Here is a 27,993-nt window from a genome sequence, read left to right as displayed (position 1 = left end):
TGTCAGATAAGATTAGGGAATTTTTGAAGGATGGATCTGTTAGATTTTGTGGAGTGAGATGATGGAGGTCTGCTTGTCTCGCTTTGATGCCCCTTGTCAAGGCCAATCTGGCCAAAGGCTTGAGCCAGCCCTGATGGGGAGGCCTTGGAGGCTGGAAAGAGCGGGAAGATCCCTGCCTGTGAGTAATAAGATAGGGACCAATTCAGTAGATGCCTGAGGAAAGTTATTTTCCTCTATTGTATTGCTTGAATCTCAGTTGCCAGGTTAATGAAAACTCTCTCTCTTGCAATCTGCTTTATGAAGAGACAATTATTCTTATTGATATTTATTTATTTATTTATTACATTTATATCCTACTCTTACTCCAAGGAGCCCAGAGTGGTGTACGTGGTTATTTTTATCCTCACAACAACCCTGTGAGGTAGGTTAGGCTGAGAGATACGTGACTGGCCCAGAGTCACCCAGTGAGTTTCATAGTTGAATGGGGATTTGAACTCGGGTCTTCCTGGTCCTAGTCCAACACTCTAACCACTATGCTATGTGTAGAACTTCCTGTTCTGGATGACAGGATAGAACTTCCTGTGCTGGATGAGGTTACACTCCCCCAGAAAGAACAGGTCTATAGTTTGGGAGTGCTTTTGGACCCAGGTCTCACCCTGGTGCCTCAGGTTGAGGCTGTGGCCAGGAGTGCTTTTTGCCAGCTGAGACTGACTCACCTGTTCCTTGAAGAGAATGACCTGAAAATAGTGGTGCACCAGCTGGTAATGTCCAGGTTGGACTAATGTGCTCTACGTAGGGCTGCCTTTGTACATAGTTTGGAAACTTCAGTTAGTTCAAAATGCAGCAGCCAGATTGGTCTCTGGGTACCCCGGAGAGACCACATTATGCTTGTTCTTAAACAAGCATAATGTGTTGTTCTTAAAAAACAGTTGCACTGGCTGTTATTTTGTTTCCAGGCAAAGTACAAAGTGCTGGTTATTACCTTTAAAGCTCTAAATGGCTTAGGTACAGATTACCTGAGAGAGCGCCTTTCTCAGCAAGATCCCCACAGCTCATTAAGATCATCAGGAGAGGTCCATCTTCAGGTGCCACTGGTTCATTTGGTGGTGATTTGGGATCATGTCTTCTCAATTGTCACCCCTAGGATGTGGAATGCGCTCCCCATGGATATGAGAAGATTATCTTCCTTGGAGGCCTTCAGGAGAGCCTTAAAGACCCATCTTTTTAACCAGGCTTTTAATTTTAATGTTCTTAAATATATATATGTTTAATTTTAATTGTTTGTGTTTTTGATTTTAATGTAAACCAGAGCTACTTTAGGGAAGGGTGGTATGTAAATCGAATTAAAAATACTCTTTTCTTTTAATCTAATAATAAACCCTTATTAGCCAACCCCCGCACAGAGCATCTGTTTGCTCTTTGGGGCCGGCTACTTCTCCCCAACCCCCACCTGCCCCAGTCTCTGGCCAGGCCAAGTGCCAAGCCCAGGCTGCCGGGCCAAGCTGAGGCTGCCAGGTTGAGTGCCGCAGCCGGGCCGAGTACCACCGCAGCGGCTGGACCTGTCGCCACGTCACCACCCTGCAGCCGGGCCCGCCGCAACCTCTTCACCCTGTGGCCGGGCCGGGCCTGCCGCCGCCACCACCACCACCACTGCGCTGCCTGCCACCCCCACACTGCCGCTGCCGCCTCACATCTGTGGCCAGGTCAGGCCCGCCAGCCAATTCTCCTGGGTGCGCCAGCCAATCAGGCGCCTCCGCAGCCCAGCCAATCAGCTGGGCTGCTGGGACGCATTTTCCCTGGGCACACCTAGGAGAAATATATATATATAGATGGGTGAAGTGTGCTACTCTTCAATTTGGGTCTGCCTTAGTCACATGCCTTTGGAGGCCTAGGACTGCTTAGCCCTTCTAGGGAGGGTTTTGCCATTTTACCCCCCCAGAAATCTTAAAGGAGAGTGGGTTTCCTCACATTAAAATAAAGTGGATGGTGGCAGCCTGGTGTGAATTCCTTACAGTCAAGGATTCACCCCAGTGAACTCCTGCTACCTCCTCTGGCTCTGGTAGGAGCTATGACAGAGCCCCTCAGCAAAGCATAGAAGAGGGAACCCCATTTATTTATCTGGGCTTACTTCTGAGTAGAAATGTATAATACTGGTACCAAGGACCCCATGCTAGGAAGTTCTGAAGAAGTAACCTCAAGGAAATCCTAAAAACCATTCCCACCCAGCACCAAGAAAACAACATTCTGGTGTAGGCTGCTCTTGAACATGGAGGTTCTACATCAGACCCAAACTGCCAGTGAATATGGAAGTTTCACTTGGTCATACTTAAGAAATAAGCCTCCATATTCACAGGCGGTTTGGCTCTCATGTAGAACCTCCATGTTCAAAAGCAGGCTACACCACAAGAATAGTTTGTTGGCACTGGATGGGAATGGTTTCTGGAATTTCCTTGCTGAAGTTCTATGGAGCTTTCTGGAAGCACGTAGCACTGTGAGAAAGAGGATGCTGGGCTGGAGAACACATGCCTTGTCCAACAGCATTTTGATAACTAAACCTGCAATTCTATGTGCACATCTAGAAGGAAGTAAACTCCATCAAACTCAGTGGGACTTGCTTCCATATGAGGGAATAATTTGACAACCCCTGGAAAATGGTCTTGGGGTTGGGGAGAATAATGAAAAGGTCCTTTTAAAAATGTGAGTGGGAAACAATGTAAAAATCCTGTGAGGTAAACCCAACACACAGATTGTTCTCAAAGAATCTGACATTAGCCAAAGCTTCCCACAGGGCACAAGATCTGTTAGTATATTTAAAACAAAAGTGCCAATAAGCCATCCTCTCCTACTTTGTAAAGAATACAGCAAGAAAGAGATTTTGACTGACAGAATGTGGAACATTTATTATTCAAAGTTATCCTACTGAAATTAAAAGAACAGGTTAAGGAATGCCGAATGTCCTTTTAATTTCAATGAGACTGCTTTGAGTAAGCTATTATCCTATCAGCCATTAAGTAGAGGCCTAAGGCTTAAAGGGAACAAATCTACTCCATCTATGCTCAGAGGCTACGTCACTGATGGTCCCACTGATGTGGGCTGCATACACACTAACTCCATGAAAGTTGAGAGTGCATAGCCCCCAAATTTGGTGTTAAAGTGGAAGAGCCAGCTTACATTTTGATGTTATTTGCAGCCACAGATGGCCAGGATAAAAATGAAAGAACTCTACCAGGATACCAAGCTCCTTGACAGTCATGAATTGACAAGGTTAAGAGGGTAAGGTTACTGGTATTTGTAACTTTAAACAAAATGTATAGGGATGCCTGAGCTTGAAGATTATTGCAGAGAAACATCCAGCCTTTAAAGCATTTACTAAAAAGGAAACAAGAGCTGTACAACATAGTGCTGGCATGGTGGGTGAATATGTGGATATATGTGATTTATCCCCAGTGATTAACAAACTCTGCTAAGCAATATCAGTACCTTTGACACATGGCTGAATGTTTCATGGCACAGGTTCACAACAGGGGCCATGGCTATTAATACCCCTAGGGGTACTTGAAGGGCTCCCATGGGGTACTCGGAGCCCTCCTGCAGCCCCATGATGTGACAGTGGCTGTGATTTTTGTTCCCCATCTGAGGATCGCCAGCTTGAAGCCAAGGCTTCCTTAGTGATATGTTTACTCAGAGGGACTGTGAAAAAGGCTGGAACAGGCCAGGGCAAATCCTTTAAAATCTAACTGGATCTCCAGAACAGTGGGATGTGTTAAGAGACACTGGAGCACAATAGTCTTGCACTGAAATATTTCTAATATTACACTTTTTCCATTCCCTTCACATCCAAAAGGGAATGGAACAACCCGGAACAGCCCCCTAACAGTCAAACTGGATCCCAAAAGTGAGGTGTGTTGGGGACACTGGAGAACAATATTTTAGCACAGAAATATTTCCAATTTTATAATTGTATTAACCTCTTCACAGCCAAAAAGGGAACAGAATGTTCCAATGGCTTCCAGTCCAATTTGGCACTCATAAAAATATGGGGCAGCTTTTAGTTCCAAATCCTGGCTCAGAAGTGTCAACACGCCAAGTGGTTTCTTGCATCCAGTTTGATATTTAAGAGGCTGTTAAGGGACTGTTCCATTTCTGGCTGTGAAGGGGTTAAAAAAAGTATTAGAAAGGTTGTCCTTTCTCTCAGCCCAACCTACCTCACAGGGCTGTTGTGAGAATAAACATATCCATGTACACCACTCTCGGCTCCTTCGAGGAAGAGCGGAAAATAAATGCCAGAGCCAACAAAACATTGCTCAAGTGTCTCTAAAGCATCCTACAGTTTCTGGGGCTATTCCACGCCGTTCCATTCCTTTTGGCGGCATTTTTGGATTTCTCAAAGAAGGAATGTATCTGAACAGCGGACAGCGGAGGTGCTTTGCTCAGGAGCATGGCCTGGGGCGGGCTATGTTGTGCTTGCGTAGGCTCCAGCCTTGGGCGTTTCAAAGCACTTGAAAAGAAAGGAAAAGAGAAACCAACGCTAGGAGGTGCCATTTTGTGGAGGGAGGTGCCTTCGCCTCCCCTCTTACGGCGTCCTCCTGATAACAAGGTATCGCCCCAGAGACAGAACAAGATTTTCGCCTGCAGGGGGCATTGCTCTCTTGCACTTCTCTTCCTCCACGTGACTGCCAGTGAGGCGCAGCCGTCTTCTGCTCTCGTTTCTTGCTGCTCGGAGTCTCTCCCCGAGTCCGGAGCCACCTCGGGGACTGCAGCCGGATTGAATTCTCCTTGCCTTGCCTACAGCGCACGCACCCTGTGAGTCCTGACACTCTCTTGCGAGCTTTCGCGGTGTCCCCATCCCTTACCAGCCACACACAAATGGCAAACTCCAGCGATCCATTTCCCCCACCTCGGTTTTTAAAAGTGAAACTAAATGTGGTTTCTTCTAAACAGGGCGTTGCACGCCTCTCATTAAAGGAAGCATACAGGCAGAAGAGCTGCCTCCGGGGCTTTTGGCTTGCTGCGGTGTCTTTGTTACAAGCTCGTAATCGGCCTTAAGCTCGACTGTCGATGGTTGTAGCTTCGACGACACCATCATCGTGGGAATCGGTTTGCAGTAGGGGCTTGTTCACAAATGCGTGTATGTTACAGGACGACTGACTCGCCGCCGAGGCCTGGTCGACCTCTGCATCAAAATGATGTGCGAATAGACTGTAGAGGCCTCCTGAGAGGATAGAGTGAACTGCGGGTAGTATTTGTAATCTTCTTCCTCGTTTTTTATGCTGAATGTCCCCCAGGTTGCTTTTTCTTCTGAAAAATTCTCTCTGCAAGTGCAAACAAACAAACTACTGTAACGGGGAGTGATCTGGGATAGAACTGTTCTCATTGATATGCTAGTTCTTGTTGGAAATTTTTTTTATTTTATTTAGAAGGAGCCCCCACCCCCATAGCTGGAAGTGGTACAGAATCATTTCCGGACTCTTTATCACTTCATTCTTCTTCATGTGTAAACGTGTGTGCGGTGTAAACTGATTTGGTGGAAAGCCTTTTTGTTTGAATTGATGTATGATTATGTAAAGGTTTTGTCTGGTATTTGATCTCTGCTGCCTCATTCACATGTTCAAGCCGTCCCCCCCCACCGAGCCCCATTCAGAGTGCCCCTTCATGTTCAATGAAGATGTGGGGGGGATGGAATCATTCCTGCTGTGATCCCAGAAGCTGATGCATCTACTGACTGCCCCAAGGTAGCTGTACATTCAGTTGTGCCCCCCAAGAAGCTCTGTGTTTATCTGCAAAGGACTGCAGAGCACACTTCAACACGATTTGGTACCCTGCCCTGTCATGGTTTCAAACTGTGGCAAGGAGGCCCCTCCATGGAGGGCCCCAGTAAACAAATGCCAAAGGCACTGCCACCTAGGGATGTGCCAGTAAGCATGTTGCATCCAGGGGTGTGGCTACTGGATATGATCCTGCTCCCCCCTCAGCTGCTAACTGAGAGCTCTGTTCCTGAAAAGGGCTGTCATATTAGCCTAATTCAGACACTATGCTGTATGTACATTCAGGTGTCTGTACACAGGGGCACATTTTTGTGTGAATAGTTGTAAACACATTCATTTTAAAAGTGAACATGAATACAGGTTCCCTCCAGTACAGAATACAGAAAGGAAGTGTACATGTGCTCAACGTAATGAGCCTCTTCTCACGATCTGTGAGAAGGGCTCTGGGGCGGTCTGTGGGGAGAGTGGGTTACACTTACCTTCCCCGCAGATTATCTTCTCCCCTTCCCTGGGTGGGCGGATCGCCCACACAGACAACCAGCGGCTGCTCCCAACAGCTCCCAGGGTTGGGGTGCTGAGACGTGCCACGATGCATGGCCCTGCCCAACAGAGCTCTGATAATGCACCGTGCGAGTGTGCAGTGCATTATGTGTTCCCTCTAACAGGGATTCCTAGATGTTGACTACAACTCCCATAATCCCCATGCAAAAGCCATTGCAGCTGGAGATGCAGGGAGTTGTAGTCAACAACATCTGGGAATCCCTGTTGGAGGGAAGACTGATGCGGATCCCCCACCCCGAGAGTGCCAGCCACGGCTGCTTGACACACAAACAAAGAAATGGGGTCAAGGGAGTGCTCGCTCCCTTATCCTCATTTAGTAGGGTGGCTAAACAGGTGGGTTTGCCGATCCCATGAGCAGTCCAATCCTGGTGGTTCACACGCGTGTGCAAAACTGGACTGGGCTCCTTTAGCCCGGTTTTGCATGCTCATCTGAATAGCCTTAGAGTGGGACTAACTGTGTACAGGTCTGTAAATGTATACACTGTACATAGATTGTGCATGCATTGAAAATAATGTGTGAATAGGGCTAATCTCATCAAGTGACCACTCGTGGTTTCCAATAATTCCACAGAGAAACATACTGTAATTATTAGCTTTTCCCCCTTCACCATGTTTTTGTACCACCCCCAAAGGGACAATGTATCTCTGTGTTTCAAACCTTCTGGTTCTAATTCTTCTTACTTTCTGCAATACTTTATTATCGTTAGGCCTAACCATAGGTATAGCCCTCTCCTCCACCAGAGAAGCAGAGGGGAACTGCTGCTGCTGCTGCTTGCTTGTCTGCCAGTGAACAGTGATGGCTGCCAGCAGGAGCAGCTGCCACCACTGCTGAGAGGGCAGACAAGCAAGTGGCAGCAATGGGCTGCTTCTGTTTACTGTTGCTGCTTGCTTGGGCAAGTGAATGAGTGGTGATGGCATCTAGGAGCAGGGGCCACTGCTGCTGCTGCTGTGGCATAGTCTCTCAATAGCAGCTGCTCCTAGCACCTGCCATTACTGCCTTCCTGTTCACATGGGTGCTTTTTGGTGATGACAAATAACCTACTGTCCAAGCGGGATGGTAGAGGAGGAGCAGGCAGGACCCATGGCAGTACATCTAGTAAAAGAGGGATAGGGTGCCCCCACTGGATGGCTTTTTTGTTCCTGAGGGGCCCTCAGACCTGGGGCCAATATAGTAAGAAGTTGTCCTTATCTGTGAGATTTGCTTACTCTGTGCCACTGAGCATGTTCAAATGCAGTGGAGCATGCTCAGTATGATCAAAGGAAGCAGTGTCCCCTGTCCCCCCAACTCCTGTATTATGATCTGTCTGGATCAGGGATAGGAAACCTTTGGCACCTGTGTTCCCTCTAAGGTGTGCGTGTGTGCACGCGCTCACACATTTCTTGATGTCGATTCATTCTAGATCCCGCTCAGGTGGAATCAGGAAGGCCCTCATCTGAATGCATGTGCATGCACACTGCCTTGATACTGCCGCCCAGAACAAAACTCATTCCGCACACAGATTATTATTATTATTATTATTAGAGAGAACACTGTTTGGCACTCCAACTATCCCCAGCCACAATAAATTGGTACCAAAGCTTGCCTACCTCTGGACTGGATTGCTGGGCGTGCTCCAGATAAAAGGTCCCCAGAATACACTGATTGTGTTTACTGCACTGGGTTGCTAGTTCTCTCAGAATCATGGCATGGCCTAGAGCAGGGATTCTCAACGTTGGGTCCCCAGTTCTTGGACTTCTACTCCCATAATCCCCAGCCCCAATAGCCTTTGGTTGGGGATTATGGGAGTTGAAGTCCAATAACATCTGGGGACCCAACGTTGAGAATCCCTGGCCTAGAGAATGCTTTCCCTCTTCTGCATTCAAAATATGCTCTCTGTGCTTTCCTGTGGCTGTTTTCTGCCGATAAGTAACATATTACCACTTTAAATTAGGAATGTACACAAAATGTTTCAGGCAGTGGGGGTGGGGTGGGAAGCGGTTTCTTTAAGGAGCAGGTATGCAGGTCCTTACCTGTTCCTCCACTGCCCCACCACAATGTTGCTGACCATGCAGATGTTGTCTGCACATGCACGGATGCCATGTGCATGCTGACGCTGTGTGCAGGCTGCTGGGAACAGGGAAGCAGCCACACACAGCCTTTTGAGCAGCACAGTGCCGTGACCTGAACGGCAATAGGGCGGTGGAGGAGCAGGTAAGGATCTGCCTACCTGCTCCTTACAGCTACTGCCTGCCTCCCCCCCCCCCAAACCTTTAGTCTGTGGCAACCCGAATTGTTTCTGTCTCTCTCTAATGAGGCACTGAAATGTTTCGTGTACATCCCTACTTTAAATGTCTTGCTTCCTTTCTCTGTACATAAACTGATATAACTGTAGAGGAGTCTTGAATCTTACTCACTTGTCTGCAATAAAAGCGGCACAGTATCCCGTTCCAGATGTTATGGCTGCCACCCCTCCATAATTTTGGTGAATTACGGCGGGGAGGGGGGGCAGCCCAGTTTAGACATTGGGGCACACACTCTGCATCCCAGTGCCTGAATATGGCTCTTGTTTGCACAGGGCCTTGTTCAGATGTTCACTGAATGCACAGAGAGCAGGAGCTGCTGGTACTGATGTCTTTTTGGAACCAGGTGAATATATATATCTTTTATTTGTCAGCCTTCCACTGTGCTGAGTAGCTGATTTTAATTGTCATTTTACAATTCTGCTGGATTTTAATGGCTGGTGCTATTGCAGTTTTATGTTTTATTGATGTTATGATTATTTTTATATACGACAGTGTGGCTTTATGCTACAGGGCGGCTTAGACATTCACTAAATAGGTAAGTAATATGTACATTTAAAATGTGATAGGTGAAGAGATTGGCATGTTTCAACCAGACAGTGTTGGTATTAAAGATTTCTGTATCCTGTGCGTGATGTGTTTGTTTTTTAAAATTTCATGTTCCAATGGATTTAGCAAGTCAGCCCCACTACCCGAAGGATAATTCCACTGGGTGTTGGCACAGCCGACTGGGATGATGATACAGACCATGCCATCATCCTTGCTATTTAAATAGATTTTATTTTTAGTTGAGGCCCCTTTTTTTTCATATTCTTTACATTTATTTAAAACAAATGTTTGCTGAAGTGACATGCTGTCATGGAATCCCTATTAATAAATATGTTTGGAAACAGATTGGACAGAGTTTTGGAAACAGTTGGGAATGGCCATATCCATTACTTGCAGGGCTACAGACAACATTACCTCATTTTTCTCCCCTGTCTAGGTTTTCATGATTCATATTGAAGAAAAGCTATGGATGAAAGTAGAGGTTTTGAGGGGAACAGATGTTTGGTTTACTTCCGGTGGATTTAACATTTTCGTGGTGGCTTCAGCGCTTCATGAGATTCATTGGCTAGGGATGTGCACGAACCTGTTCGGCGTCCTATTCTTAGAACACTGAACAGGTTCAGAATCCTTGTGTTCTAACCAGTTTGAACGGTTAGAATGGTGGGGTGGCTTTAAGGACGGGGGAGAGTGCACTTACCCCCTCCCCACCATGCTTCCCCCCCCCCCGGCGCTCTGTGGATAAATAGTTCGGCAGAACGGCAGCATATCTCCTTGCTGCCCCATTGTCTCCCTGACTGGAAGTGACCGGAACCGCTGTGCGTGCCTGCATTGTGCGTGCATTGCACACACATGACATGTGTACGCCAGTGATGTGCGCATTTGCACACAACACTTTGGGTCACTTCCGGTCAGGGTGCCATCTCGCCGGAATACCGCCCTGCAGCTGGGGGAGGGGTAAGTGCACCCTCCCCTGTCCTTAAAGCCATCCTTGCCCCACCATTGGCTTGAAGGGAGCTGGTTCTGTGTACATCCCTGTTATTGGCACTTAGGGCAAGTGTAACAAAAATTGGCCTATTGCTTTGTCAGGAAAGGATTGAAGCAATTAAACACTGGCCTGGTTCATACACGGGTGAAAGCTATTCACATGCTTCCTACTGGGGTGGAGTGTGCAGTGGTGGGGGGGAAGGCAGGGTTTCACCTATCTCCCCCCACCCCCCCATGATCTGCTGCATCTTCAGCGCATCACAGTGCATCCAGACGACCTGTGTTGCTCCATGCAGTGCGAAGCAATGGAGGCTAGGATTCGTTCTCCCGGCCTCCACATATCCCAAAATGCATCGTGTAACAAGCATGGTGCATTGGGGTACCCCATTACAATGGATACTCTAGGCTCCTGTCTCTGATCTTTCTTAGGCTGCACGCAGCCCAAGCACACACAACCCTAGCTCCGGGGTTAAGGGTGCACTTGAGCCATTAACTTCGGCTAAAAGCTGGGGTATAAAAGCTGAGTCAGACGGCTGGGCAGTGCCAGGATCAGCATGGATCCCGGTGCCTTACACATGCTGCTTAACCCAGGCTGGGCTGCCCTAGGCTGGGCTGTGTGTGTGTGAATCTAGGTTGTATGTGGGTTACCAACGTTCGTGTGATTGTGTGAACCCATGCCAAGGTGGGAGTCTCAGTTTCATTGATGACCATACACAACCTTGGTGTGGGTTCACATAATCACACTAATGTTGGTAACCACATACAACCTAGATTCAAATGTTTTTTTGAACTGGGTCATTGTGTTAAAGAAAAGGTAGTTTGAGGACTTTGCTTTCAGGCAACCAAATTGATAATAAACTTATTATGTACCGGTATTAATTAACAGAATTTCTATCCCACTTTTCCTTCTCAAAGAGATTCTCCACGCAGCTGACAGGTGATTAAAATAGTAATAATAACCTTTTAAAATAGCAAATTATAAGTGGCAAGATTTGTATAATAATGGAAAATTGTATAAAAACACTACATTGTATAAAAACTCTCGAGGGAGAGTGGGGAGGAAGGCTGCTAGCACTTACCTCCCTTCAGATGATCGCTCTGTCTTCGCTGGATGGGTGCCTCACCCACCCAGATGATTGCTGGTTGCACCCGGCAACGCGGAGGGTCAGGGCTCGTAGGCAAGTAGAAAAACGGGGCTAAGGGAACCCTTGCTCTCTTAACCTCATTTTGGAGGTGGCTCTAGAGCTGGGTTTGCCACTGCTGGGAGCTGAGCGGCTCCTGGCGGTTCTCACATGCAGGCAAAAATGGGCTGGGTTTCTTTAGCCCAGTTCTGCCTGCACGTGAGAACAGCCTCAGAGAGTGCATAAAATTAATAACTAGAACCTTGCTGGAATTAGAGGATCTTAAAGACGGCAACAGAAGTGAGGCTTGATCAGGTGAAATTCCCTGCATGTAGAGGTTCCATCTGTGTGGAGTGGAATAGTGCGCAATGATGAGCCGATATCCCCCTGTTTGCTTTAAAAACCATCTGGGCTTTATAGTCATTCCTTGTGAGTACAGGAAACACCTTGAGAGATTGTAGCACTCATTTAACAAACCTCACACCTTACTTGCAACGGGGTATAATCAGTGATAGGAGGGAGCCCTGGCTGCAGATATGCTGAGCATGCCCAGAAATGTCATTCTCTGCTGGGGTCTCTTGCGATTTGTTTTTTCTGGGCTGAGCTGGCCTGCCTGTGAGCTGGGCCTCCCTCTTGCCACTGGGTAACTACTCCCCTGAAACACTAAGGGGTCTTTTTGCTTGTGAAGGGGTAGAATCTTGCCGGAAAGTTGGGGTGTAACGTTCGTACCTGTTTTTAGGATTGACTTGACTAGGGTTCCATAGCCAGGGTTATCCGCTTCTGAGCCCCCTGTGCTTGCCTTGTTGTAATAAAATAATAGGAAATGTATATATAATGGTTTCCCTAAGTGTTCAAAGCATTTCATCTATGTTATTTTAGCAGTCCTTATGGTAACCCGGCTGTGCATGTCCCATCTTCAGGCTCACCAAATGTTCTAGGCTGTACATGTAGGCCCAAACCATGCAGTTGGTAGAACTCTGTTAATGAGGTGCTATAAACAGTGCATATATATTATAGATTCTGATGCAGCACATGACTTGTCCAGATTTTGGTAAATGTAAATATTCATACAGGAATGTTGAGCGTTATTAATTTTGTGAATGGCCGAAATTCACAGAGATACCAGTGAATGTTGATAGTCACCTAAAGGGGATTGTCAGTATTCACCAGTGTATAGGCCTGTTCACACAACCATTAAAATCAGGGTAGGGGCTGGGTTACCCTGTTCTATATGATTGTGAGAACCACACAAATCCCTTCAACCCAGGCTGCTCAAAACAGGGTAGCCCAGCTTTTGCACCTTGCCCTTAAAGTAGAAGAAGAGGAGAGGTCTCCCAGCTTGATTTTCTGGTTGTGTGGATCCACTTACCTTTTCTACCCGACCATCGAGATCCAGCAGGCATGGAAACAACCGAAAGCTGTGACTACAGGAACCACTGTCCATGGATGTGCCACTCTGCAAAGCATCCTATACCATAAAAGCCTTAAGCGTGCGGGCGTGCTGCCCGTGTCATTTTGGGCTGTTCTGGGCATGCGCAGAGCGCATGCCCAGATTGGCCCAAAAAGATACGGCTTCCCAGACACTGGCGGCCATGTTGGAGCCTGAGAAGCGGCGGCCTAGGAGAAGCAGCCGCTGCCAATGGGAGCAGAGTGCTGGCGAGGCGGCGGCGGAGCCGCGGCCTCGGACAGAGGTGGCGGTGGCCGCGGCGGGGTGACTGGACCCCCGGTGGCCGCGGCGGGGTGACTGGCGGCTGCCGCCACGGTGACAATGAGTGCGGGTGAGGCAGCTGCGGCCGCGGCGGGCCAACTGGCCCTGATGGCGGTGACGGCCGCCGCGGAAGTACAGGCGAGGCGGCGGTGCTCTGGCCCCGTCAGGCCCCTTTTCTCTGCGCTGCGGCGGGCGGGGGTAAGTGAATGGGCCGATTCCGATGGCGGCGGCCGCCACCGTGGGAGTACGGGTGAGGCGGCGGCGCTCTGGCCCCGTCAGGCCCCTTTTGTCTGCCCTGCGGCGGGCGGGGGTAAGTGAATGGGCCAATTCCGATGGCGGTGTCGGCGGCCGCCGCGGGAGTATGGGCAAGGCGGCGGCGCTCTGGCCCCGTCAGGCCCCTTTTCTCTGTGCTTCGGAGGGCGGGGGTAAGTGCATGGGCCGATTTGGCCCTTAAACGTGGGAGGGGGTTGGATGAAAAAGCAGTTGGGAGGGCGCGCGGCCGGTCGGCAACGGCAGCCGCGGGGGGAAATACATGGGCTAGCGCCCGTTATTATAATGGGCTTCAAATTACTAGTACTCTATAATCTTGTTGCTGGAGCCACTTCAACATATCTGGGTCTGCCTCCTGCACCTTCGTGGCCAATCAGAGGGCAGCTGCTGACGTCATGAGGTTTAACTAGTTTGCTGGCGGTGCAAAGAATGCTGGAAAGGCCTACTAGGCCTACAGAGGACTTTCCATGCTTACAGCTCCTGATCTTGACAATGGACAGCTCACCTGGTTTAATTTTGTGTTTCCTGGGTTTGCTTGACCCAAACAGAGGTTCTGATCATGTGCTGCTACTGGGGTAGGAGCTTTCTAACCCTCCAACCCCATCCCAAATGGTTTTGTAAACAGGCCTTATGTCTAGTAAGTGGGAGGGTACTTGCATTCACAAGATTTGTCTGAGATTGTTAACATTCACATGATAAATATTGAATGTCAACATTTACTTCATTTTGCACATACCCATGTTTCCCCAAAAATAAGACAGTGTCTTATCTTAATTTTAGCCCCCAAAAATGCACTAGGGCAATTAGCGGTACATCAGAAATTACTGCTAGGTCTTACTTTTGGGGTAGGTCTTACCTTTCAGGGAAACAGGGTACATTGTAATGTACACGCACACAGCTTTAGTCAAGTGAAGCTTGAAACTTTATTTTTATATTTCTGACTATGTTTTGTAGAGTATGGAGCAAGGTGATATTCCACGTGCATTTATAAATCAGACTGAAAAGCTCGAAGAACTGGAACAATGGAAGGTAAGTTCTTTAGGTGCTCATAGCACTTACATACTGGTGGCACCATGTACTGTATGCATAGGCTATATGTGGAAAGTAGTTGTTTACTGATTGACAAGCCTGCTAGCATTGTTTCATTTGAAGCTCTAAAACTGCCTTAATGTCTTTCATATCACCAAGGAGAAAGTTGACAAAGCTGAAAAAGAAAAGGCTGATATGCTTCTTTTAAAACTTGCTGCTGATGAGGAGAGAAGAATCCGGCAAGAGAAGCTGGACTTGCTAAAGCATATGGAGGAGAAAAAAGCTAAAGAAAAATTGGACAAAAAGTTGGAGTATCAGGTAATTAGGGAGGCTGTTCATACAATATTTTAAGAAAAGAAAAAAATTAGTTAATATGGGAAACGTGGGTGTTTACAGAGTGGACCTCAAGTCTATAGTACCTTCTGGCTTGAAAGCCCTGATCTCTAAAGCTGAGATTTGTGGGCTGTTTGTTCTTACTTTGTACAACTTTGTTGTGAGGATAAACAGGACCATATACATCATTCTGGGATCCTTACAGGAAGAATGGATATACATGTAGTAAATAAATAGTAGTAAATACGCTTAATTATATTTCCACATGCCCTAGGAGTGAGGTCTTGCATTTAAGCCAAGTTGGGGACTGAGCTCTGGCCCATGTTAAGAACTGGGTGTTTTCTGTGCAATGGAGCACAAACAAGAATCCAGAAACCATATGCCACAAATTATCTCAGGGCCAAATCCAGCATAATGGTCACCATGTGGACTCTGCTGGAAATGCTTGGGCACTGCAGAAGCTTCGGTCCCGGGAAGTAATGCTGAGAAAGCTCTTGCAATGCCTTCTAAAACTTGTTGTGAAGGACATCCTAAGCAATGATGTAGATCATAAATGACTAGAGAGTTCATACAAGAATTTGAAGATTGGGACATTGAAACTTTGATACTTGACATGGGAAACTAGTTTTCTTTCAGTTTTTGCAATACGTGTCAGTTTCATTAACATTGGTGTGTCAGGGTATTTTTTTAAGGTTTGCTTTTGCTACACATTTCAATTTCAGATCTAGCTGGAAGACTTCATTGGCAGCCTGCTCTACTACTAAAAGCCTTGTGGTCTTAGGTCTGAGTAGCATTCTTCTCTCACTCGCCTCTTTCAGATCAGAGAACAAAGAAGCAATGCAGACATGACTTCAAGCACAGGCATCCCTTTGGCAGAAGTCACTGCCTGATTGGGAGCCATTTTACAATTAGCTTACCCACCCCTGCCAGTAGCCATAACCAGCATGGACTGCTGGTGGGGAAGCTCACTGTGGGTGAGTTCACACAGACAGCAGCACCTCAGGTTCACATACGGTGCTGCAGCCCTGGGAACATGCGCTATCCTTGTTTCCAGGGGCAGAGCCACCATTGGGCCAAAGGGTTCAAAGAACCCAGGCCATGCCCAATCAGGGGCCACGTGTCGCGGCCCCGACACGCCTCCCGCATCTGACATCAGACGCGGGGGTGCTAGTTTAGCTCCCAAGCGGGGGCCACGTGGCCCCTTTGGGAGCTAAAATAAGCTGGCTGCGCGGCCCCTTCGGGAGTTAAACTCCAACTCCCAAATGGAACCTCAAGGCTCTGTTCGGGAGCCAGATCACCTCCCCCTCGCATCTGACATCAGACACACAGGTGTGGCTAGCCCCGTGTCTGACCTCAGGCGCAGGGGGCAGGGTCAGCGGGGCTGCGTCCGCATATAGGCCGCCGGCGGTCCCGCTTCGTGCCATCCCTCTTTCCTAGGTTCTGATATGCTAAGATGTGGTGTTTCGCACAAACACACAAATTTCAGCAAATCCTGCCCTACTTGCTGCAGGATTTGAACTCAACATCTCTTCCTCACTTCGAATTTAAGCTACAGATATTGGTTTCTCTGTAGCAAGTAGGGTGGGGAATGCCTAGATTGGTGGGTTCACACAACATGCCCAGTCTTTGCATATTGGAACCTACACCAGAAATAGGGTTGGCGTATGCTCCTAGGGCTACAGCACTTTGTGCAAATCTGAAGTGCCACCATGCATGTGAAACCGCGCCTGTGTGTTGGTGCTGACTGAAGTGTCGAGTTGTATTTTGCAATGTGATCAGGAGGTGGAAAATTCACCACAGGGAAGCTGATCCCATGGCACAAATAGTCAGAGTTTCTTGAAACTCTAGCATAGGCCTGCTCAACTTAGCGCCCCCCGCCCAACCAGGTGTTTTGGGACTACAACTCTTATAATCCCCAGCCACAGTGGCCGAAAGCCAGGGATTATGGGATTTGTAGGCCAACATCTGCAGGAGGGCCAAAGTTGAGCAGCCCTGTATCTAGCAGGTGTCAAGGCCAGGTTTCCAGCATTCCTTGACAGTACGCACACTGCGAAGAAGTGCCTCTCACTGATATCGGAGGTATTTACTTCCACACAAGTGTGTTTATGATTGCAGTCATAATTTCCTTCACTTTGGAGCTCAACAAGCTCACATGGTTTCTACCCAGGAATGGTGAGAGCCTGTCTGCCTCCTTCATTTCATTCTCTTGATACAAAAGAACTGGGTTCAAACTCGCTTATTTAGGGTAAACCAGATTTGTGTTACAGTTATACGGAATTTTATTGATTTAGTTTTGATTGAGAAGAATACAAGTTTTTTGTCTTAAAAGGTTTACACTCTTCTAACTTTAAAATGAGGTTGCTGGTGATGTTTATTAAATTATTAAATAAGCAAATACATATTTTTCTTATATTATATTATATTATATTATATTATATTATATTATATTATATTATATGTTTAATCTTCTCTCATACTCTGCAGAGAATGTTTTCTGAAATAAATGATCAAAATAATGCTCTGAGAGGAGAAATTAAGTTTCTTAAAGAGAAACTTGCAGTAAAGAATGCAAAATGTGAAGAGCTTGCGCAGAGATATCAGGTAATTTGTTTTTCTAGTTTGATTTTCCAAGGGACATACATTCTTCAGTATGGTGAGCTGATGGGAATGTTGCAAGACTATTACTCGATCAAAGAAACATTGATTGATTGATTAATCCATGAAATCTGTATAGAGTTCCATATAAGAACTCCAGAAAAAAAATACATTCAGAGTGATGGCATATTTGCTGGGTGAACAACTTTGCGTTTGCATAAAAGCTCAGTTGCATTAAAAACCAGAGATTTGAGCAAGAGTTCTGTTGTCTGTAGTGCCCTTTCACAAAAGTTCCCGTTAAAATAAATGCAGTGTGCTGCAGTTGCACAGCTGCAAGCATGCTTGTAGTTGCAGAACACTACTCTGGTGCATAAGCTGCAGACTTGCTGCCACAGTTTTGTGCTACTCCAGCATCCTCCTGCAAACATGCCATTGCTCTGGGTGGCAGCCATTGTTTTAGATGATGCACATCTGTTGAAACAGGAATCCGCTCAGATGCAGTATTCCCCCTTGTCTGTCACACAGGGAATGCCTCTTCTAAGGTACCATGTTCTATCTGCAGTTTTTGTATTAAAAATGATCAGAGCAATTAAAAATCTGCTACTGAATTAATAGGGTGCACCTTTTGGAACACACAGTATTTTTGAATAAATTAATCCAACTAATTCATCAATTAAGGACCAGTTCAGTTGATACTTTCAGTGTGTGATGAGATCCCTCTACATGGGTACAAATAATCACCAGAATAGAAAAACTTTGCTGGTCAAATGACCGTAACAATAAAGATCTGATTTTGTTTTGATTTGAATAGAAAAACAAACAATTCTCTACAGAAGATTTAAATACTAGAAATAGTGTAGGATTTAAAATGTTGGGTAGTCATTATCATGTGGTTAGATGCTCATCCATATTGCAAAGTGGTGTTTTCTTCCCTAATCGATTGAGTTTGAATTGTGAACACAACAAAGCCCAAGATAGGATCATTCATTCTACCACAGTGGTTCATCTGAATTTGTTTTCCAAGTGGGTATTTAAAAAACCACAGATATATTAATAGTGCATTTAAATTATCTTCTGAACTGGCCCTGTGTGTTGTAAAAATGTGAACAAGACATTGACAGAATTGAGCTGCGCAAGAGACAGTGTTTTAAATTTAGATTTGAAATGTTCTTACATACACAGTTTGCTACCCTGGAGTAAGAAAATAATGGGCAGGTTCAGATTAAGTGTGTGCACAAAACCAGAAAACCTTTTTTGGCTCAAACCGAACCAGACTCAAGCTGAACTGGGTTCATTTCAGTTTTGTGCATCCTGGAGCCCGGCCCAGTGAGGTTCAGTTTGGACCTGGCTCGTGGGGGGTGGTAAAATTGTCTTTAAAAAATGACAACTTACCACAGCTGAGGCTTTGGTGGCCTTGGAGGTGCTGCGTTGGCTGCAGGGGTGGTCTCTGGTGGCTCCCCCTCCCCTGCCGACCTCCCCCCTGGGTTGTTTCAGCCCTTTGTGCACATATGTATAATAATAATAATAATATGACACCATTTTTTTGGCCACTGTGCATGCGCACTGGCCACTGGACACGCACACAGGTCTGAAAGTCCCGAAATAGCCTGGGGGGAGGTGTAGCTGCTGGAGGATACACACCCCCTGCAGTTGCCACAGCACCCATAGGACTGCCAAAATTTCACTTCAAATTTCACTATGAAGATCACTGGCAACCTCACCAGGTAGGGATGCAGCTGGCCTTGATAAGGTTACTTACTCAGCAACCCAATATTCTTGTCTGGGTAGAATGCACTCTGAACTCTTTGGTAGAGTAGAATACAGGTAGGATACGATTGTAATACTTTTTTTTTTTTTTTTAAATGCTGCTAAGCAAAATATGCTATATGGTAACCAGCTAACCATGCAGTATTCTTTGGGGTAATCCCAAGTGAACAAATGCTGCTACCTACTTATTCTGGAGTAATTACATTTGTCAGTTTGAAGGCATCCTATCCTAAATCTTTGCATTGTTACATCATTGGGGCCTTCATATCATTGAAACATTTCATCCATTTTTAAAAATTAGAAGCTAAATAAACTGCTTATTGTCATTTTTGTTTTGTTTCTAAAACATCAGCTAAAAAAGTGCATACCTAAGAAGAAAGTGAAGTTTACACGTCTGGAGAAAACTGAGGATGAAGTTGAAGACATGTTATGCCTTTTTCATATAGCTTCAAAACTCCCACTCAAGCTGTGCCAAGGAGAAGCTCTGATCACATTTGAAGAAGCAGATGGTATAAAGTGGTATACAGGAGAACACCGTTATTCGCGGGGGTTCAGTTCTGGGGTGGGGGTGGGGCAGATTGTGAATCCACAAATAATTGGGCATCAAAGTGAATGCAAATTAGGTGATTGGGTTCCCGCATCACCTGTAAAATGGGCAAAATAAAGTGCCCTACCATGCTCCACTACCATCAAGGATTCTGAAGATGCCCCCCCCCGAGAAAAAATTGGCTGCAAATCATGTGTTTGCCCCCCTTTTTTGAAGAAATGATCCATAAAATGGCTCCCAAAGTCAAAATGGTGGCCGGAAAGGACCTCTGAGGTCATTTCTGGTCACCCTTAATCTGCAGATGTGTGGACTGTGCAGATATGTGGACAGCAGCTTTTTTTCTGCTGTGTCTTTTCTGTGTATACTGAGTTTGGGTGTCCATTATCCAACTGCAGATATTCAATACTGTGGGTGCTGGACCTGCAATTAATGAGATTATCTTGTAAAGAACTTAGGAAAGGGGCAGTTGACTACCAACAGAGCTTTTCTACTGGGTCTGCATCTAAAGCCACACTGGTGGATCCTCACTTTTACAGAGCACTGAGTTATAAATGGCTTCTGGATCCAAATCCAGCAGGCCAACAGGGAGGTTAAGGATAGGGCTAGTCTGCTCTTCTGGATCTGTCAGCACTGTTAGACAGAAACTTCAGCCTCTTCAGGCATATTTTATTTAAGTACATCTGGCTCCTTGTGTCATTCTCCTCTTGTGGGAGATGTTTGCCTTGTTGATGACTCTGACCATTAGACTCTGCAAGTGTCTGGTCAGGGTAATATGTGAAATGGGAAGCATGCAAAACTGTAGCAGTAGTGTCTGAGCTTCCCTTTATCCATGGACGTTGCTGCAGTAGGTGAAGTGGCTAGAACAGCAAGTCTGGAGAGACCCAGGTGCAAATCTCTGATCAGCTGTGAAGTTCACTGGTGATTATACTCTCTCGGCTTAATCTATCTCACAGAGTTATTGCAAGGATAAAAGTGGGTGGTGGTGGGAGATAAACCTTTGATCTTAGTGTGAGCTGTTTCAAAGAAGGGTGGGATAAGTGTCATGAACAGCATTCTGTCTTTCAGTTGCCAAGGAACTGATTAAACAACATCATCATACTGTGAGTTTAGAGAATGAGATGGTGGTTCTGAGAGCCTACCCTATTGTACAGAAGAGGGGAGTAACATTTGAGGTAAGAAAGAAATCATCATGCGACTAAAATGCCAAGGCTGTATTACCTCAATGTATTGGTCAGTGGAACTCCAATACAAAGATCTGTGCACACTTACCTGAGAACAGGTCCCATTTACCTCTCAGTAACATGCATAGGATAACTAAGTTGTTGCAGCCTATACAAATTTAGGAATAGGTCCCAATGACTTTGGGACTTCTCTGCTACTACTACTACTACTACTACGACTACTACTAATATTTATTCAACAAAATTCTAAAAGTGGTTTACATAGGGGAAAAAAAACCATAAATAAGATGGTTTCCTGTCCCCAAAGGGCTCACAATCTAAAAAGAAACATATGGTTGTCACCAGCAACAGCCACTGGAGGGATGCTGTGCTGGGGTTAGATAGAGCCTGTTGCTCTCCCCCTGCTAAATATAAGAGACTCACCACTTTAAAAGGTGTCTCTTTGCTCAGTTAGCAGGGGTTCATGGGGGGAATTTGGACATCCACACCCCCCCCCCCCAGTTTCCCCCTGGAGTTTTCAGATTCCTTAGCAGAGCGGGCAAGAGGAAAAGTGTTTCCTCCCCAAATGTCCCCATTTACGTCAGCTGAAGCTCACCTTTCCCAGCACATGTCTAGATACTTCTGAGTAAACGCGATAGACTCAGGCTGCATCGCGTTCCTCTGAAATCTCTCCTTGCATGATGTTTTTAGCTCCAGAATAGCCTAGTGGGCAAATAATTTGACTGAAACCTCATTGACCAGTTTTCCATCTCAGCTAGGTCAAGGATTCCCATTTTGTCTGTTTGTCTATATGATATATAGATAATCTGATATGTGTATCCCTAGGAGGTGTTCATAAGTTAAAATACAACAAATATAAAATAATTTTTTTAATTTTGTGATATAAAATAAGCCATTTATAATTAATTTAAAGCCTGCAAAAACAGGTGTGTTTTAAGGGTCTTTTGGAAAAATAGCCAGAGACGGAGAAGCTATTATTATGACTGGGAGTGCATTCCAGAGCCCTGGGGTGGCCACAGAGGTGCCGTTGGTTCTTGTTATCAGGGCTGCACGTTATCTGGTCTTCATGGGAAACTGGTTCCACGTACGTCCATGTCCTGATTGTAATATCTAGCACAGCTTGTCACTTGGATTTTCTTGATCAGCTAGCATTTCTACACCAGAAATAGATGTTTCTGCAGTCTAGCAAAGGTATAGAATTTCTCCATGCAGTTGGGAAGACCCATCTGATCAAACCTATGTTAGATGTCATAGCCAGGGTTTTGTTTTGTTTTATTTTTATTTTATTGTTTATCCTTCATCATACCTCAACACATACAATCTTACAACTTCACCTTAAAATTTGACAAATATATTTAAGCCTGATAGTTAAAGTCAAGTTTGTTGACGATTTCCAGTTTTTTGGGTTTTTTTGCTGTAATCGGCTTTGTAGTTGCCCATAGTACAGATGATGATACTATATTCTTGTCAATGAAAGTTCATAGCACCCTTTGGCTTTTTACTGCTATAGCTTGATATGGCTGTTCTTCTAGATTTGGTTTTACATGTTTAATTTTGGAACTGGATTGTGTTTTCCAGCTTCATGCTAAGATTTCTCTAAAGAGAATTAATGTTTTTAACATCCCAAACTTAAAAATCTCTGAAGAATGGATGAGAGACAAGTTGGAACTGAATTTCTACATAAATAAACTAGGAGGAGGAATACAGCATGTGGCATATAACCAACAGTCCCAGATGGCCCTCGTTACATTTGCGGAGCCTATAGGTAATTTCAAGAACAGTTAGCATTGCAGGAATACCATCCTCTTTTTATTGCATTGCTTGAACATTGTGCAGTTGATTTCAGGTAAGTTATTGCATAATTGGTACATCACTAAGCTGATTTCAAGATGGGTCAACATTGGACTCCTGGATCTGATTTTTGTGACTAACAAAGTTTGGATTAAAGTAGCAATGAGATCAGATTTCCAGATGTAGAGCCAAAGAAGACAAGCTGTTTTAGGCTTCTGTCTTTAGCCATGTTTTAGAACATGCTAGATGGGTCTTCTCTTACACTGTTTCATTGACAGGATACATTTTACCTGCTGCATTTCTACTATGAAATACTGAAAGGCACTTTATGCAGCTTTTAAGACTGAGAACTAGGGATGTGCCTGAATCATTTTGGTGCCTCTTTGAAGGGGTGCCGAAATGATTCAGCTCCCTGCGGCCAAAACGTTTTAGTGCGTGGCGAGGGGTTCCCTTAAGAGGAAGCAGGCAGGTCCTACCTGCCCCTCCTGTGAGCCTCTGCTGCCCCATTGCGGTGCTGTACTCTGTAAAGTTCTACCATGATGGCAGGAACCTGTGCTGCTGTCTCCTCTAAGGTGCCCGCCGTGGCGACGGGATACTGTTCCCAGCATCGCTTGCGCAGTGTTGGCCTTCAAATGGCACCTACACCGCGCAAGGTATGCTGGGGACAGTATCCCATTGCCACGGTGGGTGCTTTAAAGGAGACAGCAGCACAAGTTGCTGCTGTCATGGTAGAACTTTACGGAGTACAGCGCCACAGTGGGGCAGTGGAGACTCACAAGAGCGGCAGGTAGGACCTGCTGCCTCCTCTTAAGGGAACCTCTCCCCGCCCCCTGGGATGTGCCCAAAGTATTGCGTGCACATCCCTACTGATAACCCTGTGGTTAGTAGGGTCTGCATGAGAAGACTCGAGCAAGGAAAAAACCTTTTAAACAGTTTATGGATTTAATTATAGAATTAGGAACATAGGATGCTGCCATATACTGAGTCAGACCATTGGTCTGTCTAGCCCAGTATTGTCTTCACAGACTGGCAGTGGCTTACTGAGTTGTAATTTGCTTTGACCAAAGAAAGAAAGAACAGAAATTAACAGAACAAAAATTCAGGTAATCCATTTAAAAAAAAAATTAACTGAGATATGTTTAATCTCAAATCTTCCTGTATGATCAGGCAGCTAGAGCACTTCTCCCCACAAGAAACAGCTAAAGTGGTGGGCCTTTTTAGTTGGCGAGGGGGAGGACAATTGAGTGGGGTCATGACAGAAGTTCATACAGTTATGCATGGTGTGGAGAAAGTGCATGGAAAGAAGTTTTTCTCCATCTGTCATAACATGGAATCTCCATGTTCAGAGGAAGTCTGTCTCCAAATACCAGCAAAAGGCAACGGCATGGAAGAGCTATAGTCCTTGGGTTCTAGTTGTGAGCTTCTGTTTCGTCACTGTAAGAAAAGATGGACCCTTGGTCTGATTTTTCCTTTGTACTTGGACACCCTCCCCTCTGATATCTGCCTGGCTGCTTCTATTCATGCTTTGAAGAGGGGCACAAACCTGCTACTTTCCCTAACTCTTGTTTTAATTCTTCTCCTCTTATTTCACTAAATTATCTTTGTCTAATTGTCTTTGTTCAGCCCTTAGCATTTAAAAAAAGATTTTATTAGCATTAAATATTACATTTCTTACTGTTGCTTCCCTGAATCGGGACTTGCCATTAAACAGCATTGTTGTGGCAGGCCCTGTGACAGCAGTTTTGAATCTATCTATCTATCTATCTATCTATCTATCTATCTATCTATCTATCTATCTATCTCTTAATTGTAAAAGACTAATTTCATTTTTAAAATCAACTAGACTGTTAAGACACATACAAATTTGTAGTTTAAGATTTTATTTTGTGTGAAATGAACTTTTTCAGATGTTCAAATCTTTGTGTAAACCATATCTCCCACCCACCCCAATTTCTACTGTTTTTAAATTCCAGCTGTGAACAATATTGTGAGATACAGAGAATGCCCTTTCTATGCACATGGAAATTCTTATTCTGTTAGTGTATCCCCTGCCATACAGAGGAAGCTGGAAAGATTTCAGGTAAATAAATTACTAGCATAGCTAATGGCAGATAGTAGAATCATAGCATTAGAGGTAGTCTTGTGGGCTATCTAGTCCAGCCCACTGGTCAATGCCTGCAGGCATTAAATGCAGATACATTTCAGAGCAGGACAGCACCATTTATAAAATTCTGATGCTGTACCACTTTGCAAAAACAAAAAGTGTGACAGTTCTACAGATGTGCATACTGTTGCAAAGATGTGTCTCAGCCCTCCCACAAGCAAGCATCCCTTCTTTGTACTAGGCTGTTGCTGGGAGTGCCAGGGTCAAATAATCATTCAGCTCTGCCCCAGCACTTGGTACCCTTGTCACAAGCCCAGGAGGATGGGGGCTACTTATAAACTTTTCAAGGCTACTTTTTTCCTTTCTAAGAGCTATGCACAAAACAAACAGTCTTAAGGACTTCGGGATTGCAGTTAATCACAGGCTGCACATGAGTCAGCAATGTCATCTAGCCGCAAAAAAGGCTAATATGATTGTAGGCTACAGGAACAGAAGAATGGTTTCCAGGTCATGAGAAGAAATAGTTCCACCTTATTCATTAGATCTCATCTGGAGTACTCATCAGTTCCATGTGCCATGCTTTTAAAAGAATATAGACAAATTGGAACTGGTTGAGAGGAGGAAAAAACAAAGATGGTAGGGGACAGGAAAACACACACTATAAGGGAAGGCTAAAGGAACTGGAACCGTTTAGCCAGAACAAGAGAAGACTGAAGGAGGGCATGATAGCACTCTTCAGATACCTAAAAGGCTGTCACATAAAAGAGATCTCCGTTGTCCCAAAGGACAGAACTAGATCTAAAGAGCTTAAGTTACAGGAGGGAAGATTTCAGTTGGACATTAAGATAAACAACAGTAAAAGGAGTTCAACCATGGAGCCAACTACCTACGGGAATGATGGACTCTTCCTCACGGGAGGTCTTCAAACGGAGGCTGAATGGCCACTTGTTGGGGATGCTCCAGCTATGGACTTCTTGCACTTTTTGTTCTTGCAAAGTGGTACAGCATCAGAATTTTATAAATGGTGCTGTCCTGCTCTTAAATATATCTGCATATAATGTCTGCAGGCATTTTCTGGCAAGAACAACAGGATGATAGTTTTTAAGGGTCTTGCAGCTGGAGCAATAGCAGAGTGTGTCTCTCTCTCTCTTTTTAATGATGATTGGTCTAAGGCTGCAATTTGGAGATAATGTCCCACTAAGACAACACTTGTGATATTTGAGTAAACCTGGATAGGCTCAGGCTGCACCCATTACTAGACTAACTTCATTGCACAAAAACTCATCAGTTACTTTAAATCACAGATGAAAGGAACGAAAAATTACTTCTCAATGCCAGCAATTCTGATACTAATTTACACATTTCTTTAAAACTGTGAAAGTAATAATGTATATGTGTGTGTGTCTCTCCTCCTCCACCCCCGACCCCCCCCCCCCCGGTTAGGTGTTCTCAGGGGTTTCCAAGAGGACCATACTTTTATCTGGAATCAAGGCATCAGAGGAAGATGAAGAAAATGTGCAGGATATGATTGCAATCCACTTCCAGAAACCTAGTAATGGTGGTGGGGAAGTCGAAAACATCAAATATGTTTCAAAAGGAACCAAAGTTGTTTATTTTGAGAACGATGGGGAAATTAAATGACAGACTCAGGAGAAAGTTGAACAAAGCTTTGAATTAACAGAATAATTTAACTATTTTGTAATCTTTTGAATACTTATGCTTGATAGTGTGCTTGTTTAACAATCCACCAGTAAAAAGGTCCTGTCCCACAAACAACAACACTCTCATCCAGCTGAATTAGTCAAGTCCCATTGAAAGCAAGAGGATTGGTTTAGTCACAACTAACTTGTTCTCTTGGTGTCAGTGTGATTTGGTCGGGAGTCAGTTTACCTGAAATGGACCCCATGTGATTTCCTTGCTCGTAGTACTGTGCAACAGATGAATATTGGACATATCACAACTGAGTAATGCTAAGAAAATGAAAGTATGGATATATTGTTCATATTTTGCAAGCTTCAGTATGTCCCATGGGACTTTTCAGCATCTTTTCTTACCAGAAGCCAGAACCTTTTAGAGTGCCCTCTGCTGCAGCATGGCAAGCTGCAGTTAGAAGGGGAATCTGGAGAGTCTCAATACACACATGGAAGTACTTCAGTTTGAGAAAAGGATTCCTTCAGTACCAGCCACCATGCACTTCAGTACACAACAAAATGTCTGGTGTCTCAAGAGTTCTGGAAGATCGTCATGTTGTAGAATCACTTCTGTTATGTTGAGCCTTAATACTTCCAGCTTCCCATTTCGAAAGATAAACAACACTTCTCAGAGCAATAGAGAATTGTGGCTATGCAATAACCTCTATTCAAATTTCCTGACTGGTCTCTGGAATTCTATTCCCCCTCCCCAAAGGACCATCATGTCAAAGTTAGGCTACTATGTCTTTTGACTATGTCTTCAGCAAGAGGTTTTTTCCATCTCAATTGCATGTTTTCTTAAATACAAAGCCAATTTTGGCTTTGTGTGTGCCTTGGAAGCACTGCCATGCATATAACTTGTGTAGAGCAGAAACCATTCCCTGTGCAGCTTTACTTTCCCGTTCCTGAAGCTTTCCAATATCTGATAGTAAATACAGAAGGTTGATATTGAGTTAATATCAGTTAAGTTGATAGTGAGTTAATGTGGGTGGGCTACGGAAAAATACTGTAAAGAAGGCATTACTGGACAAGCATTGATTGATTTTTATACTACTATAGGAAACCACCCCAAGCATAGATGAAAGTTGACATAATAATTAATGAGCATGATTATAAAGCCATGTTATAGAAATCTTCACCACCTACTAAAATTTTAGAACTGAACTCTACTGACAGTTGGATCCATTGTTACTGCATTTCAGCTCAGTAGAAATCCATTGTTTCCTGTCTTAGCAGAATCCTTTTAATAAACTTAAATAGACTTCTTAGAAATCATTATAATCTTCATAATAAACATTTTCTTTGAATGCTTATTCACATTTTAAATCCCAAATCAGATACAGATTAACTTTTATTTACAACATGTGTACCCTGCCCCCATGTAACTCGGGGCAATGTCCATGGGGTCAGTCATCCTTTGAACAATACCATGAGGATGGTTAGAGTCAACGAGACAACCCGTGGAGGGCTGGGTGGGATTGGAATGCTTGATACTGAACAGTATCTTATTCTCATTTTGAGTTAACAATGCTGGTGAATTTAAAATATGAAAGAAAGTGATTCTTTAGAAGTCTTATTAGAGCAACAATTTTGTCTGGAGTATGTTATTTGAAGTAACTTATATCATGTGGTTACTAAAATTTGAGATTCTGTGCTCTGCTCTTTAATTTCTAAAACTATAGGTCACAATAAATTATGAGTAACTAAAATTTGTCCT

General features: G+C 44.8%; 1 protein-coding gene across 5 annotated transcripts; it reads left to right on the top strand.

Moving 5' to 3' along the window:
* Positions 1 to 40: 40 nt before the first annotated feature.
* NMI (N-myc and STAT interactor) lies at positions 41 to 27,988 on the top strand. 5 transcript variants are annotated; one of them, XM_053267376.1, is made up of 11 exons: positions 4,530 to 4,803; positions 5,140 to 5,236; positions 8,882 to 8,952; positions 14,193 to 14,267; positions 14,427 to 14,585; positions 17,085 to 17,201; positions 19,315 to 19,471; positions 20,575 to 20,681; positions 22,269 to 22,455; positions 24,455 to 24,561; positions 26,029 to 27,988. In XM_053267376.1, exons 3-11 carry the CDS (start codon positions 8,905 to 8,907, stop codon positions 26,224 to 26,226), a joined length of 1,155 nt encoding a protein of 384 aa, XP_053123351.1. In that variant the 5' UTR covers positions 4,530 to 4,803; positions 5,140 to 5,236; positions 8,882 to 8,904; the 3' UTR covers positions 26,227 to 27,988. The 5 variants fall into 5 exon arrangements, with proteins under 5 accessions (XP_053123326.1, XP_053123351.1, XP_053123335.1 ...); XM_053267360.1 differs by having other exon boundaries at positions 4,942 to 5,236; XM_053267368.1 differs by lacking the exon at positions 5,140 to 5,236.
* The last annotated feature ends 5 nt before the right edge of the window (positions 27,989 to 27,993 follow it).

This window comes from Hemicordylus capensis, chromosome 1 (genome assembly GCF_027244095.1).
Source record: "Hemicordylus capensis ecotype Gifberg chromosome 1, rHemCap1.1.pri, whole genome shotgun sequence".
In the NCBI taxonomy this organism is placed as follows: domain Eukaryota; kingdom Metazoa; phylum Chordata; class Lepidosauria; order Squamata; family Cordylidae; genus Hemicordylus; species Hemicordylus capensis.
Note: the sequence above shows the minus strand (reverse complement) of the source record. Positions and strands in the feature narration are given on the sequence as shown.